Below are 16,908 nucleotides of genomic sequence, written 5' to 3'. Positions count from 1 at the left end.
GGCATAATTGACTTCTTTGAAAGGTCCTCTCTTCCTTACTAGGCTTCTCCTTCCTTTTCCAGAAATATTCCACCATATTTCTCCTTTGGCCTCCACTGTAGTCAACAGCAAAATTTTCTGTATCCCACTGAGGGTGCAGAATCAGGCTTTAAATGCACTGAAGCCAAAAGAAATATTGTTGCCAATATTATGCATATTATACTCCACAATAAGCACTGTGTTTTGAGTATTGTTTCTCAGTGATAGGTTCTGTATACTTTGTAATTCACAGAATAATACTTCTTAAACTTTATTATTTATTTATTAATTGGTCTCTTGACTAACAGTATATGCATCCTGCTCTCATCTCTTAAGTGATTTCTTCTGCTCTTGTTTTCAATTGCCCAAAGTTCAAACTTTTGGGTACTGTTTCTATGATACTTACCTTTCAGTTTCAAAATCACTCCTTTTTCTGCACTGTTGTAATGTATTTTTTTGGTATTATTTTACTGAAATTTTGCATTTGTCGAGACACTGAACATGTCATCCCATTTTTACCTATTGACCTATAAATGGTATGAGCGCTTAAATTGCTTAAATAGAGCAAATAAGCTTAAACATCTAGCTCATTACTTCTCCAACTACTGTAGGATTTTAGCTTTCTAATCTTACAGAGTTTGTTAAATTATACATATTTCTATTTACAGACAAAATAATCAGAAAAGTGACCATGGATCTGCAGGAACGAGGGATCCATTTTTCAGTAATTTTTACTGCAGTGAGACCTTCAAGGGTGAGTAATCTTTGGTGCCTAGAACTGTCAGATTTTTATCATTCAACAACTTAATGTTTACAGAGAAATGCTGTAGATGATTTTAAAGATTGCACAGGAAAGCAGTCTGTATTATATGAGGTTTTGACCAGAAAATATTACACGAATTTTCATGTACGATAGCTATATCACATAACTATAGAAGTTTTACTGTTTTAGGAGACCATAAATCTGCCATTGTCTTTAGAACTTATTGTTGTTTTTAGGAACTGTAAATTATGGATTTTTTCTCCATTTAAGTCCAATGGTTTCATAGTGAGTTCTGCATGGAACCTTATCAAGCTTCCTGGAGTGGCTGGTCAGTAAAAACAGTGTTATTAATTAATTGAAGGCTAGTAATGTATCCATTTTTAAATTAATTGGTTTCATTCCTTTTAGTCAGTACTTAGTATTTACAGCTGGAAGGTAAAGTCTGCTAATAATCAGAACATCATTTATAGATCACATCATATCATGTTAACAGTAAATAGCAATGCAGAATAGTTATTTATGAAGAGTTATCTTTTTGTATGACATTCAGGTTGCAATCAAAAATATTCAATTTTTAATTTTAATGTGATTAAATGAAAGAGAGTCCTGCCTTGAGGAAAACAGAATCCAGTTGCCATTATAAAGAGAAACATAGGATAGATGGGCTGAATCCTAAAAAATGCAACTTTGAAAGAAACACGTCTACCTGTTCCAGTGGTAACACATCTGAGTTCCTGATATGGTAACACAATCATAGAATCATTAGGGTTGGAAAGGATTTCTAAGATCATTTGACCGATCACCTTTGACTGAACACCATCATGTCAACTATATAGCACTAAGCGCCACATCCAGTTTCTTCCACACTTCCAGGGATGATGATTCCACCACCTCCCTGGGCAGCCTGTTTCAGTGTTTGACAATCCTTTCAGTGAAGAAATTCTTCCTGATGTCCAACCTGAACCTCCCCTGGTGCAGCTTGAGACCATTTCCTGTCATCCTGTCACTAGTTGCCAAGGAGAAGAGGTCAACACCCACCTGGCCACAACCTCCTTTCGGGTAGTTCTAGAGAGCAATAAAGTCTCCCCCAAGTCTCCTCTCCAGGCTGAACAACCCCATCTGCTTCTCATATGAATTGCTCTCTAGACCCTTCACCAGCTTTGTTGCCCTTCTCTAGACTCGTTCCAGTACCTCAATGTCTTTCTTGTCATGAGGGACCCAGAACTGGACACAGCACTCGAGGTGTGACCTCAATAGTGCTGAGTACAGGGGAACGATCACTGCCCTGGTCCTGCTGGCCACACTATTTCTGATACAGCCCTGGATGCTTTTGGCCTTCTTGGCCACCTGGGCTCATGTTCATTCTGACTGTCAACCAGCACTCTGAGGTCCTCTTCTGCTGGACCACTTTCCAACCACTCTGCTCCAAGCCTGTAGTGGTGCGTGGGGTTGTTTTGACTCAGGTGCAGGATTCAGCACTTTGCCTTGTTGAATCTCCTACAATTGGCCTCGGCCCATCGATCCAGCCTGTCCCCATCCACCTGCAGACCCTTCCTACCCTCCAGCAGATCAACATTCTGGCCCAGCTTGGTGCTACCTGCAAACTTACTGATGGTGCTGTCAATTTCCTCATCCACATAATTGATAAAGAAGTTAAACAGGACTGGCCCAACACTGAGCCCTGGGGAACCCCAATAGATGTAGCACCATTCACCACGACTCTCTGGGCCCAGCTGTCCAGCCAGGTTTTGAGCCAGTGAAGACTGCTCCTCTCCAAGCCATGGGCTGTCAGGTTCTCCAAGAGAATGCTGTGGCAGACAGTATCAAAGGCTTTACTGAAGTCCAGGTAGACAACATCCACAACCTTTCCCTCATCTGCTATGTGGGTCACTCGGTCATAAAAGGAGATCAGGTTGGTCAAGCAGGACCTGCTTTTCCTAAACCTGTGCTGGCTGGGCCTGATCCCCTTTGTGGTCCTGTACGTGCCGTGTGACTGCACTCAAGATAATCTGTGTCCATAACCTTCCCTGGCACTGAGGTCAGGCTGACAGACCTATAGTTCCCTTGATACTGCTGCTGACCCTTCTAGATGGATGTGACACTGGCCAACCTCCAATCATCTGGGACCTCCCCGGGTTGCCAGGACTGCTGGTAAATGATGGAAAGTGGCTTGGCAAGTTCTTCCACCAGCTCCCTCAGTACCCTCAGGTGAATCCCATCTGATACCATAGACTTGTGAGTGTCTAAGTGACACAGTAGGTCACTACCTCTTGGATTACAGGCATTCTATTCTGTTCCCAGTTCCTGTCTACGAGTTCAGGGGGCAGGTTGCCCTGAGGATAACTGGTCTTTCTGTTAAAGACTGAGGCAAAGAAGGCATTAAGTACCTCAGTCTTTTCCTCATCCTTGGTTACAACATTCCCCCCTTTCCCCTGCATCCAATAAAGGATAGAGATTTTCCTTGGCATTCCTTTTGTTGTTAATATATTTATAAAAACACTTTTTATTATCTTTCACAGCAGTTGCCAGATTGAGTTCTAGCTGAGTTTTTGCCTTTCTAGTTTTCTCTCTATGTGACCTAATGACATCCTTGTACTCTTTCTGAGTTGCCTGCTTGTTCTTGCAAAGGCTGTGAACTGTTTTTTCTCTGAGTTTGTTTTGCTTTTTTTCTTTAAAAAAGATCCAAAATAAAAATAAAAATTAATTATTGTGGCTCTTTACGGTTTGAAACCAAAGGCACATGGGCATTCTTAGCTGAAAATTGCATTTAGAACAACTGGAATGAAAAATATTTTTAATTAATTAAAGAATAGAGTTAAGAGAAGGAATTTTTGATCAATTTTAAAAGTTTGTTGAATTTTAAATCTGCATATTTCAAAGGCTTTCTAAATTAAAGTAACAGTTCAAGCAACTGAAGCACTTCTAAATAATTAAATCAATGTCTTTTAAGATATTCTACATTTTTTAAAAATTAGCAATTTAAACTTTTCATAATTTATACAATTAAGAATTTATACAATTTATACAATTCAATGCTATATTGAATTTATAGATGCCATTTGAAACATTTTTTTCCCCTCATGACAACTTTAAGTTATTTTACTGCACTCAAGGTACTTCTGTACAGAGCTAGAAAAGGCAGCATAATGTACCTTTGAGACTTCATCAGTCTGTATATTTGCATGTAAACTCTTCTTAGCATGTATTGCATGTCTTTGGCTGTACTTGAACCATGAAAGATAAGAACTGTTTCATAACCATAAGCAAAAGTACTTAACTCCCTTAACTTAATCTATAAAGTTTCTATTGTACGATCTAGAAGCTCCCCAGTGATAGCCAAAATCAATACATATGAGAAGTAAAAGGCTTTAATCATATTGAGAAAGAGTTTACATTACTTAGTGCATTTGTAAATCAAGAGCAGTCATTCAGTATGAGAGATTTGCATTTACTAAGTTGCCTTATTCTCAGTGATTAAGGAGATCAGCTTTAGGTATTGCACTTGAAAAAAATAAAAGGACAACTCCTTCTAGTCACTTAAATTAATTTTATATAATGAAGCTCGCAAAAATGGGCATTTTTGAGATGCTTCTCTCCCAGAAGCTCTACCTCCTTGCTGTTGGGCAGTTAATGGCTTAAAAGCATCATCACATTACATTCATTTGTTCTTCCATTGGCTCAAGCAGAGAAAAACAAACGTGAGAAATGCATATGTTGGAAAAGGTTCCAGACTGATATTGGCTTCACAGAAAGGGAATTAATGAGACAGGAAGCAAAACTCCCCTATGATTGAGCCTCTTTTCTGATTTGATGAGAAAGAGCTGCTTGGTTTAGTCAGTGCAGACAGAGATGCCTTTGGGCTATCATAATTATCAGTTCATTACCCCAGCGCATGATGGAGATTTGTTCAGGCTGGCTCTCGTTCTGTTCCAATTTCAGCATGATCGGAGGACTAGAGCACCACTTCTATGAGGAAAGGCTGAGTGAGTTGGGATTGTTCAGCCTGGAGAAGGGAAAGCTTCAGGGTGAAATAATTGCAGCCTTTCAGTACCTGAAGGGAGCCTAAAAGAAATCTGGAGAGGGACTTTTTACAAGGGCATGTAGTGATAGGACAAAGGACAATGGCTTTAAACTGAGGGTGTGTTTAGATTAGATATTAGGAAGAAATTCTTTACTGTGAGGGTAGTAAGGCACTTTAAGAGGTTGCCCAAAGAAGTTATGGATGCCCCATCCCTGGAAGTGTTCAAGGCCAGGTTGGATGGGGCTCTGAGAAACCTGGTCTAGTGGAAGGTGTCCCTGCCCACAGCAGGGGATTGGAACTACATGATCTTTAAGGTATCTTTCAACCCAAGCTATTCTATGATTTGAAGCTGGAAGGCAGAATTAAGACTCTGAAAGAGAAACTACTTTGTGACCTGCTTGAAACGGTTTCACCAAGCAGTTCATGATTCCTCCCATCATCTCACAAAAGAGCCGCCTTCCTCCAACAAAGCAAGTGCTAAGTCTTATGACTCTTGTTCTGAAATGCTTTGCCTTCTAGGTGTGGCTGAGTTGGGGTGACACTGAGAGAATGACTTGTAACACCTAATTCTGAGCAAGTGAAGTGTATAGGTCTACATCTGAAGTTATCAAACAAGGTTCTCTTTACAATCAAGGACTTCTAGGGTATAATCCTTCTGATTGTTTTGTAGGGGACTGCTGCAGAATGATAATCTCCTTTGTCTCTGACAACCATAAAGGCAGTCCTCATGCTTAGGTCAGATCTTGATATATGTTTAGTCAGACAACTCTCACTCAACATTTCTCATATTTTTTTTCCATTAAAAAACAGAAACTTGTCCCAAGAATTGAGGAGTCTCCTGCCAAGACCTTTCTTTCCTTCAAAACTCATTTGATTGCTAATTTTTCTTCTGGAGAACCAAATGCCTCTGCAGTCCTTGTTCCACTCTTGTGTCAGTAGTTCTCGTGAATATATAAATTTCTGTGTTCTTGGGGTCTTTGATCAAGGTCACCCTTCTACTCGTGCTTGCTGCTAGTTATGTTTTTTTGCTTGTGGTTGTAATGCATAATTTTACTCTGCTGTTGTAATTGGAGAGGTTAAAAAGGCTGCAGTGATTTAAAGTTAATGCTTCAAATAATAAATCTCATCATGTTTCCCATCCTTCAGATTCTCATGGTGTCCATGTAACATTTTGACTAGTTTTCTTCTGAAGCTGCAAGAGAGTTTTATAGTTGTCATCTTTTTCCAGTTAGACTGAATGCTAAGGGACTACAAATTGCTAGAAGGGGATTTATGGCTATGTCCCAGCTGATATTCATTTTGTTGATTTCGCTTGTTACAGATGCACTGTGAAATGCACTGCAAACCTTCTCTGCTGCCTCCACATTTTCAGAGAGCTTCAGCTACCATCAGCTTTGGGCTGCTTCATTTTACAAGCTTTCTGCTCTAGTTGGTGTTTCTGTGTGCTAAGTCTTTGATTCCACTCAGATCCAAGCAATATGAGTTATAGAAACTTTATTCAGCCAAAAGTAACATTGGAATCTGCAGCACAGATTCCAGCACGAGTGGTTGCTTTTGACTCTGCAGCACAAGTGGTTGCTTTTGACTCTTAAAAAACATCTCTTGATAGTATCCTGAGGTGCTATTGATGTGCACCCCAGCTGAAAAGAGTATGAAAAGTTTTTATGTTCTTTGGCAAGAAGTGTTCTTGTGCTTACGTTTTCTTTGTTTCTACCTTCTACCTAACATATTTTTTAAAATGCATCACATTTTGCTCTGCTTCATCTTCCACTTACATCCAGCTCCTCTCTGTTTTGTTGACTATTCCTTTTACCACTCTGAGGAGACTAAATGCTGCAACAGCCACCCCATTGACTTCACAGCTTCTGGTTAATGGAATGCTTTTGACCATTTACTATACTTAAACACTATATAAAATGAGCTTTCCCATGAATGAAGCATTAGAAAAATGCTTATAATGCCATTTGCAGGAGTTGCAGGGGTGAAGGTTTAATATCCTCATTCATCCTTGAATACAGGAATTGCCTTATTCATTTATTGTTGTATTTTTACATTTGAGCAATTATTGTTTAACATAGTATAATAAAGCATCAATGTTTCCAGCCTAAAAGAAGAAACCAGAGGATTTCCTCATCCTTTAGTCCTCTCCTCTCCCCACTTAAAGAATGCCATTATAATTAAAAATAAGCTTTGACTTGTAGATGAAGAATGTACACTTGATTATTTCCTATTTAACTCAGTTTTGAGAATTCTTTTCTTATACAGGTAGAACTCAGTTTTGAGTATATTTTTCTAATACAGTAGAGTATTTTTAAATAATTACAAAGAATCATTTAAGGCTGGTTGTAGCCAGTTAGTTGTCATGCTGGGGGGGGGAAAGAAAGAGGAAAACATTTAGCAAAATTAGCTTTGAAATTGAATGACACAGATGTGAGACATGCTTGTTAGCAATTCTGTATGATTCATGCCATGTGTTAGTGGGGAATTCAGAGAAGTAACTGAAAACTTTTAACTGAAAACCTTTAACTCTAGACTTTGCACTAAGGTGAGTTAGTTCACTTCCTTTAAACATTTTTACAACTTTAGCTTACATTTTACATTATGTATATATATATATATATATATATATGCTCATTGACTTCACTGCTAAATGAAGGGCAGCATGGAAGTAAGATATTATTCTTATCTGATCAGAACATTTTGTTATTTTCTGCTGTTAACTTTTTAAGGCATAGATGAAGCCTGTACAAATGTTCCATACAGATCAAATTAGCAACTTGTGTTTATTTTACATTTAAAACTAAGGACTGGGAAAACTGAAGTGGAGGAGGGATGGTGGAGAAGGACACAGGTGAGGATGAATTATCTCCCAAGAAAAAAAGGAATTTGTAAAATGCAGGTATAAAAAATTCAATGAATACTCTAAAAGATACATACATATATTCATATATGAGCAGAGGTCATAAACTAATAATTTAGAATAAAATTAAAGTATAAGGCTAAAATAGGATAGAATATGTGGAGTGTGTAACTGTAAACAAGCATATTGATATGAAATGTTGGTAGGCATGCTAAAAACTTTCAGGAAGGAAAATTCCAAGGTTAAAAAAGTATTAGAGTGAGAGAATAGATATGTAAAGGACTGCTGTTGTATCTTAAAAGAAGTTAGGATTCAAGGAGACAAAGATAAATATTCTGAGAATTCTAGAGTCCTATTCTGAGAACAGTCTTTGAAGACAAAGGCTGAACACAGCATCCAAGTGATATGACTTTAACCTAAAGATCTAAATAATCCATCTATCTGTGATTTGATGAATTGTCCAGTAGTCTCTACTAATTGTGTTGACTGACACTGTTTCTATCTAGAATAAAAACAGTTTTAACACAACATATTAAAAGGTCAAAATATATGTAAAAAAGCATTTTTCCCCTCACCCTCCTCCTCACATGGAAATATACCAAACCGTGCCATAATTAGCAGAGTGAGATAGAAGTAATAAAGCCATGCTTCAAAAAGCACACTCCTGTATGCATAAGGAAAATTAAAAGGAATATAAATTCTTGCAAATTTAGTACCATATTATATGACAGGCCTAAAGAGATTCAGAGGAATGATATGCACAAGACATAAAAACTATTCATAAAAACACATTAGACAGGAATTCTTTCAGAGAGTACTGGATCTAATAAAAAAGAGGAACTCAGAAAAATGAGTTACAATGCAAAGCCAAATGACCTGTGTGTTGATTATTGCTATAGTAGAACATAGACAAGTTCTCAGTTCAGAGACTTTTTTCAAAAATCATTGAGCATCAAGAGCTTTTTCTGCTACTGAGGTGGCAATAGAAGAGATTTCAGAATAAATCAATAAAATTAATAGTGTCATATCATCAAGGTTGTATATTTTTCACCTAAGTTTAAACTAAAATAGGAAACTGCCAAACTGTCATTGTGATTTCTAATGTACAACTTTTAAATTATAATTCGTATAATATATATGAAAATTATGAAATAGTTCGGCCTTCATCTCAGAGGATGAGGAATTTTCAAGTGTGACATGGCGTTTGGAAAGAGGCTCCATATCTCTGGAGAAATACAACCAGAAAGCCTACCTTACATACTGACAAAATTAATTGAAACTGAAGTCATAAATATGTGGATATATAAAGAAAATACAATATGGATTCAGTGTTCTCTGAGAGGCATAAAATGTACAGGTAGAAGTAATTGTGTTGCTAGAGTAAAAAAGATAAAAAAGTAGAATTATTTTGGAGACGAAGTAAAAAACATTAAAGGTAGGAAACAAAGGGTAAAAATAAAGGATTAATGTTCACAGTGGGGAGTATTTGCCAGTGGGATTCTATGAGGATTGATGCTGATGCCTGTGCTGTTCAACAGAGTCATTAGTATTGAAAGGGGGATGAAATACAAAGGTGCCAGAGTTTGCTGATGTACTGACAAGTTGTAGAAACCACTCACAGCACTGCATTACTGAGTGATAAAAATACAGATGCAATCCTGTCTGAAAAAAAAGTAACACATAAGGAAAACCTTAAATATTCATATTACACTGTAGTGAGTGGCTGCTATTTCTCAGAAGAGGGATCACAGTGCAAATGTGGGTAGATCTCTTGGAACACCCCTGCAGTCAGCAGTTGGATGAATAGCAAGCAGAGCGTTACCCATCATTTGGAAAGGAGAAGAGCAAAGCAGCAATCATCAATTAATTCACTAAGCCCTTAGTGAGTCCAAGTCTGCCAGTGGAACAGTGCATGTGGTTCTGGACTCCCATGTCCAAAGGTTACAATAAAGCTATGAGATTAAAATATTTTAGGCAGGAAAAGTGACAATTCAAGAGGAAAATAATAAAACCACCAATACCATGGATGGGCTGAACATGAAATAATTACTCACTGTCTCTGGACAGTATTCATGACTGTCATCACTCACAGATCATAACACAGGAATTCAGAGGCACCAAGTTCCTTTAAAGAAACAAAGTAAACTAGTTTTGGATGACAAAAGCACATAGCTTTCAGTAACTAGATAAACTAATGGAAGAAAAATAGGAAGGATGGATGGAAAGAAGATCCTAATACATGTGTTCATTTGAATGCAGCCTTCAGCTCTGAAGGTTTCTAACCCAGAGATTACAGAAATCAAAGAGGGCATCCCAGGACAAGTATTCTTTGTATTTACCCTTATCTTATTTTAGCTGCCAGTTACAATCAGGATCACCGGCTGTGAGCTAGGTGGACCTTTGTTCTCATACAGTTTAGCTGTTCTCATGTCTTGGCAGTGGAAGTTTGGGATATTGACATAGCATTTCTCTGGGACAGGACTGTGAAAAGTAATATGTAACTTATTTAACTAAAGGCAAAGAGCCGGAAGAGGCAGCCAACAGACTAAGCAAAGCTTAGAATCTCACAGAGATTCTAAAGAATCTCACGGACTTTCCTCCTCATGCTCACCTGTTAGGTTGTCGTAGAATTTCCACCTTTGAAAATGAAAATAATTGCCACATCATACCAAAAAAAAAAAAACAAACCTGCTGCACATAAATCATTGTTCTGCTGGCAATCAGGAAATCTATAATGAAAAGTGACTGTCAGCTGGAAATTGGGTAGGTGGCAGCTCAAGCTTGATGCAGTCTTCCCTACTTTAAGTGAAACCGGCTGGATTCTCAAGATCCTTGTGATTAAGCATCTGCAAATTGCCTGGGGGACCTCTGAATCTTTTCGCCATTCATTGTTATGGTGAGCAGAGAGACTTGTGTCTTCAGTGCCATCTCCAGTCACCAAAGCCCATAGGCACGATCTTTTTCAGAGGCAGACATATGTTGCCATTTTGGGCACTTTGGGGAAGCAAAGGGTTAGAAATGGGAAATGATCACATCTACCCAGAGAATCACAGTGTATGTGTATCCTCCAAAGACATCCCTAGGGCTGAAAAGCCAGGAGCTGAGAGATGTGTGGCTGCGCAGCTAGGAAGCTTCTGCATGTGGTCAGAGCAGCCTTGCCCTAAATATCTACCTGCAGTACTTCTTGTCTTCCTTCCCTTTGTAGGAAATGTAATTATGACCGTAACAATATTCCTTGGTCCTGATCCACAGCTTTTCTTAGGATCTAAACTTCCATCAGGAGCAACTGACTGTGGTTGAGCCAAATTCCCAACCAGGCTTGCCATTACGTGGTGTAGAAGCTTGGCTATGGTGTAGGAACAGCAATGGGCATCAAGTTGCTAAACCAGTCCCACAGAAATGCAGGAAGAAAGTTGGTATTTGTTTTCTAAAATGCCTCACCTTATAAATTTCAATTTACCAAAGTCTCATATCAAAGCATCGTGGCAAGGATCAGTAGCTGGCAGCCACAGAGGTGACAGTTCCATGTAACTGCTGGCAAAGATTGCATGCTTTGGCCTTGGTTTGGTTGTTGGGCGAGAAACTGGTAGAGATGAAGGGAATTATGAAACTGAGATTGCTGACATTGGTTGAGAGCCGTTAACTGGAAGTTTTAACTAGACTTTTCCCCTAGGTTGGTGGAAACACATCTATTTTGAGACAAACTTGGAAGAAATGAAAGGCTTATCAAGAGAAATGAAAGCATGGTAATATCCTTCAAAAAAGCATGGATATTATGTCCAAGATTATCTTTGTCTAGACTTTCTGGTGTGGATTTTACTTATATGGATACCTTCTATCTTACACACACTACTGTCAGAAAAATTAGGTGGAGATTGAGTACAAGAAAGCAGAGTAGAAGCACCTCTTTATAGATTTTCTGTGAAAAAGATCCATCTTTCTAGATTTATTGGTCTTTACCTTTTGATTCAGTAAAACTCAGAAGAGAGAGCTAGACTCCCCTGGCAAGTTGCTGCAGTGGTAGGTCTGTCTTTTTCTGTTTTCTCCAAAAGAGTTGTCACACACAGAGATGCAGAAAGCAAAGAAAGGTGGTGTCACACTGGACACAGTATTTTTACAGGGAGAATCTGAAAAATATGCAGCTAATTTATTAGGGACAGACCTGAGGAACTGGAGGAATTAAGTGTAATTTTTTAAAGTAAAAGATGTAAAAGTAAATTCCTTGAATTATCAATAAAAATTTGAAGGTAATATGTAATTTTATTTTCTTGTCCACACATCTCTCTTCAAGTTAGCAAAAAAGGGAGACAGGCTCCCCAGTTTTGCAGATTAGTCCTCCAAAGTGCTGCAGGATCAGAATACGAAGTAGAGGAAGGAAGAATTTTAGGGGTCTTCAGATTTTTAATTTGCTGTGACTAGCCTACATCTGAGATAAACAGTGCTGGCAACTCTCCCAGCACTGTGAGTAACACATTTTGGCTCCTATCTTCATTTTTCAATTAGGTAACCCATCAGACCCCATATAACCTCAGTCCAACTCTCATTAAGTATCTGTTTCCTTTTATTGCAGCAGACACTCCTCCATCCTTTTTCACATCTCCCATGGCAACTTGAATTCCACATATGGACATAAGAAAGTGGGGAAAACAACCAGTTGGAAGTGGGTATTCCCCTGGCAGTCTAAAATTATGCAAAATCTGTAGCTTCTTTAATCTCCATGGCAGAATTGCCTGAAACAGCACCAGAAATCTAATGCTAAAACTGGGGAGATTGGCATCAGTAAATATTCCTTGAATCATACATCTGGTAGATTCCTTTCAGAATTAATTCTGTTTTACAGTGCAGCTCCTAATACATTTTTTTCTCTTTTGTATATTGCATTGCAAAATCAGATTTACTAAAAAGGTGTAAATGAGTTTTAACACTCTTGAAGATGACCAAGACATTGTTTTCATTGGAATAATTGTGTTTGGTTTATTTCTCCTAAATTAAATTTATGCTGGAGAATTAAGTGCTACTCCACTTATACACAGTCTGTTTTACTTTCTAAACTCAGGATATTTTTATAGACTAACTCCTGCTCTTTCTGAAGTTAGATGAAGAAGTTTCATATAAAAATCCACTAAAAATTGTAGCAAGAAAATAACAGGAAATGTAATTTTCTTTAGAAAATTGGGACTACTCTGGCATTTATGGATGTGCATGTTTGTGCCATACATGCAAAAATTCCTTGCCTTATTTTAAGGCCTTTTAAGAAGATTGGTTTCACAAGTGCTGCATCACACCACCTTCCTCTGCAGTGGATTCTGTTGCTTTCATGGTCACTGCTAACTCACTTGTCTCTGCAAAATGTTTGTGTCACAGAGTACTCACATTTTCTGTAAATCACAGTCAAGAGATCTTTTGTATAGCTCAGTGCTGCTAAAGGACAGGCATGTGAAGAAGCCCATCTGGCCCCTAAGCATGTGAGCTGACACTTTAGATCGTGTTTATGCACGCCATGGCTGAACTGAGCAGCATAAAAAATATTGCAGCTTTATTGTCCCTTCTAAAAGAAGTTCCTGAAGCATTTGGTCATGACTTGGGTACTCTCCACAAGTCATAAAAGTTCTATCAAGTATAAGAAAATATTTTATTTTACAGTGAGATCATTATCACTTACTGTAAAGCATACATTCTGACTTTAACATTCATGTCCCAGCCTTGCTTTTCTGAAAAACCCAGGGAGATGCAGAACACCAGGTACAAGCTGAGTGTCACAGTGCCCAAGCCATTTGGCTTTCTGGTAGAAGTATGTGTGCTTGGACAGGGCATATGATGTCTGACAGGACATCAGATAATAATGTGAGATAGTAAGGTTGGTCATATATCATACAAGGCACTAAAATGATGTTAATCATTGTTAGTAAATGATTGCTATTGATGTGATGTACCTCATTTCTGTGTATTCTTTTTCTCCTGCTTTACCAAAATATTAATAAAGATGGAAAATAGACATGAAGAATTCTTCTGGTCAAAATGTCCTGCTATTGACATTTATTCTGATATCTTGGTTAGGCTTACAGTTGCTGTACAAATATGTGAAATAAGGCTGGAAGGGACTCTAAAGATCATCCAGTTCCAATCCCCATGCCTGGAGCAGGGACGCTTTCCACTAGACCAGGTTGCTCTAAACCCTGTCCAACCTGGGCTTGAACACTTCCAAGAATGCAGCAGCCACAAGTCAACCTAGAGGAGAATTAAAAACCAAAACCCCTAAAAGATTAGAAATCATAAAAATGTAAACAGTTCAAACTTTCAAAAATAGAGATAATTGGTAACTCTTTGCTTAATGTTCTAGATTTTGACAGCTTAAAGTACTGTTATGCTACAGTCTTGCACTGACAGATGAATGAAATAAGTGCAATCAAATACATTCTTTCTACTTGCTGTGTGCATGATTTTATAAACTTGACACTGCAAAGAACATTTTTCCAGTTATACCAAATTCTAATATTTGACTTTCAAATTGTTGACCTTTAGCAGTGAGATACAACCAGCCATTGCCTGTACTACAGATATCTAGTACACTACTATCCTTCAGAAAAATGGATATGTTAGGAGAGGGCATGGTGATACCACCCATAGTGAGGCCATGATGCTACATCAGTTAGAAAACACGGAGGAAAACTGTCCGATTTGTGTGGGAAGAAATCTGAAATGGTAATTTTGGGAAAAGCATTTGTAATGTGCTGATACTTGGCTGGGATGTGAATGCTGAGTGGCTTCTGATGTGGCACAGCCAAACCCCAGCAAGCAGCATGATCTACCATTCTGCAGTATCCCTGTACTGAGCACTTAACAGCTTCCTAGTGACATTTTTTAAAGGATACCTTGCAAAAAAAAGATTTTAATGGTCCCTGTTAAAGCAATTTATAAAAAATTGCTTTAACAGCAAATGCAAGCATACAGTCAATTTGGTATCCTGTCAATAGAATTGCAGTTGGTACATGATATGTAGATGCAGTTCCAGCTGCTAAACCCAAAATCCAGTTCAGATGACAGGTATTTGAGGTGCTGTGATAGCAGTTGCAGTGCCTGCCCTCTCCTGTGGGAACTTTCACCTCGGGATTCAGACCATCACAAGTGGCCCAAAAGGATTCTTTGGCCCCCTCTTTCACGATGTATTTTGAGCTTTGGCCTATACATACATTCCTGAAATATTTCCAGGTTCTTTTCTTCATTTGTGAAAATTAGTGCTATTAAGCAATATCTCATTCTTATACTGCACTAAATCCTATGTTAAAATTCATGTGAAATGTGGCTTTTTCCTGCTGTTCGTTACTATTCATCATTTCAGTGAATGAAAGTTTCATTTTCACAGCATTTTGTATTTTTCTCCTATATGTTTACAACCACTGGATTTATATTTGTTTTCAATTGTAATTTCAATTACATGAAATGGCCCCAAATCTTTTTTTCTTGTCTCTAACCATCCTATGTTGGAACAGCCAACAAAACTGTGGCAACAGCAACAAAACAAGTGAATAATTTTGGATGTAAGGTCTGTTTGTGTGTGTTTGTGCATCAGGATGTTGCCAGATCAGCTTCCTTTCTCCTTTCCTAGAGAGATTAATCTGAATTAGAAGGCTTACAAAACATGTCAAAAGGAAGAATTTTGTTCAGCTGCCTCTACTGCAGGTTCAGCTAAGTAATTACAGCATTCAGTTCTGGTTTAGGAAAATGTAAATGACACCCTTTCTTTTCTGTATCTTATTTAATCAGTTCTTGTGGTTGTTGACTGCACATCTGAGATCAAAAATGCTGTTGATAAATCCAGAGAACAAGACGGTGACTCACACATCCCACAGCTCAGATTAGGTAAAGGTGTAGGGCACACTAAACAACAGAATTAAGTATGGTTTAATGATCAGCAACACTTCCACTGTGGATTGTTCCTAAATAATCTAATTTGATGTACAATAACTCAGTGTAAGAATTACCTCACCCACAGGTATGTTAGTGAAATGCATCTCCAGGCTAAAGGGGTGAATATACAGGCCAGTGAGTGTTTGGGGGACATTTCTTCAGAGAGCTGATAATTTCGGGCTCCTGTTTAGTGTAGTGATCCTACCCACCTATAGCTGTGCAAGTAAAGACTCTCTGGGCTGCACAGTCCATGGATGCCTATACTGTCATTCACAAATATGAAGGAAACAAAAACCTTTTTAGGAGTGTTTTTGGGAAGCTGTGTTGCCTCCCTTCTTCAGCGTGGGCAAATTCGTTAAAACAGATTTAATAATGGAAAGCTAGTGGATTTCTTTGTCCCTGAAACGCCTTCTTCCTGGACAAACACTCTTTTGGTTCATATGCTTTTTCAGAGCCGGAAGGGAATCTCTATGTGAGAACCTCATGACAAAGTACTGGCAGGAGAGCAACAGAAATAAAGCCGTAGTCTTATGACTGTATTTTAATAGCTTTCTTTTTATTTTAAGGTACTTAAACCTCATCTCCCAAGTTCTCCTAATGACAGTATCCAATGTAGCATTATTTTCAGCTACTAGTAGGTGTTTTTTTAAGCCCTCTTTAGGCAATAGACGGGGCCCACATAGTGAAGTCAATAGTTAGACAGGATATAATTTAGACTTCAGCTTCTCCCCTCAGTTTGAAATAAAATGATTACATTTCAGGAAAGCCTAAGGAAAGATTAAAAGTTTTATATCAAAACTTGAATATTTTCTTTTGTTGTACTCTCTTTTTAAAAGAAAATGGTATTAATTTAAAATAATGCATGTTCTGATGTATTTGAAAAGAGACTACTCTGAATTAAAAAGAAATTCATAAAGTATGCATGTAAGGGAGAGGAAGATTGCTCTCTTCACTGGGGCATTTAGTCAAAGGGTTTTAATGTAGCCTATTCTGTTTCATTCATAGAATGAGGTATCTGCAAAGACATGTTACAAATAACAGATGGCCAAGAGCATTTACAGAGCAGCGGTTAAGGTGACAAAATCTTTTGGGGCTCCTTTCCACAGGCAGGTTATAAAGTGATATTATACCCAGACTTGGAAAATGGTCCTTGACTGTCTCTAAACCCATTAAAAGTAGTTCCAGGCAATAGCTCTATGTAATTATTGTTCTAGTAATTCCTGTGATGCCTTTCATTTCTTGTACCCCAAAGTTATACAAGGGTAAGAGACCACTTGTAGCATACAAAGGTGTAAAGCTGACATGGGACTTAAAAATATGTGGAATACCCTAGATATG

The 16,908-nt window shown here is 38.1% G+C and overlaps 1 protein-coding gene across 1 annotated transcript in view; it reads left to right on the top strand.

Moving 5' to 3' along the window:
- ATP6AP1 (ATPase H+ transporting accessory protein 1) overlaps positions 1–16,908 on the top strand; it is a 47,401-nt gene that overhangs the window by 16,387 nt on the left and 14,106 nt on the right. Inside the window, exon 6 of the mRNA XM_064656143.1 lies at positions 687–772. Within this exon, the coding sequence (XP_064512213.1) occupies positions 687–772 (86 nt within the window). The remainder of the gene's footprint in view (positions 1–686; positions 773–16,908) is intronic.

The sequence above is a fragment of the Pseudopipra pipra genome, chromosome 5, assembly GCF_036250125.1.
Source record: "Pseudopipra pipra isolate bDixPip1 chromosome 5, bDixPip1.hap1, whole genome shotgun sequence".
Taxonomy (NCBI): Eukaryota; Metazoa; Chordata; class Aves; order Passeriformes; family Pipridae; genus Pseudopipra; species Pseudopipra pipra.
This window is presented reverse-complemented; position numbering and strand designations above follow the sequence as displayed.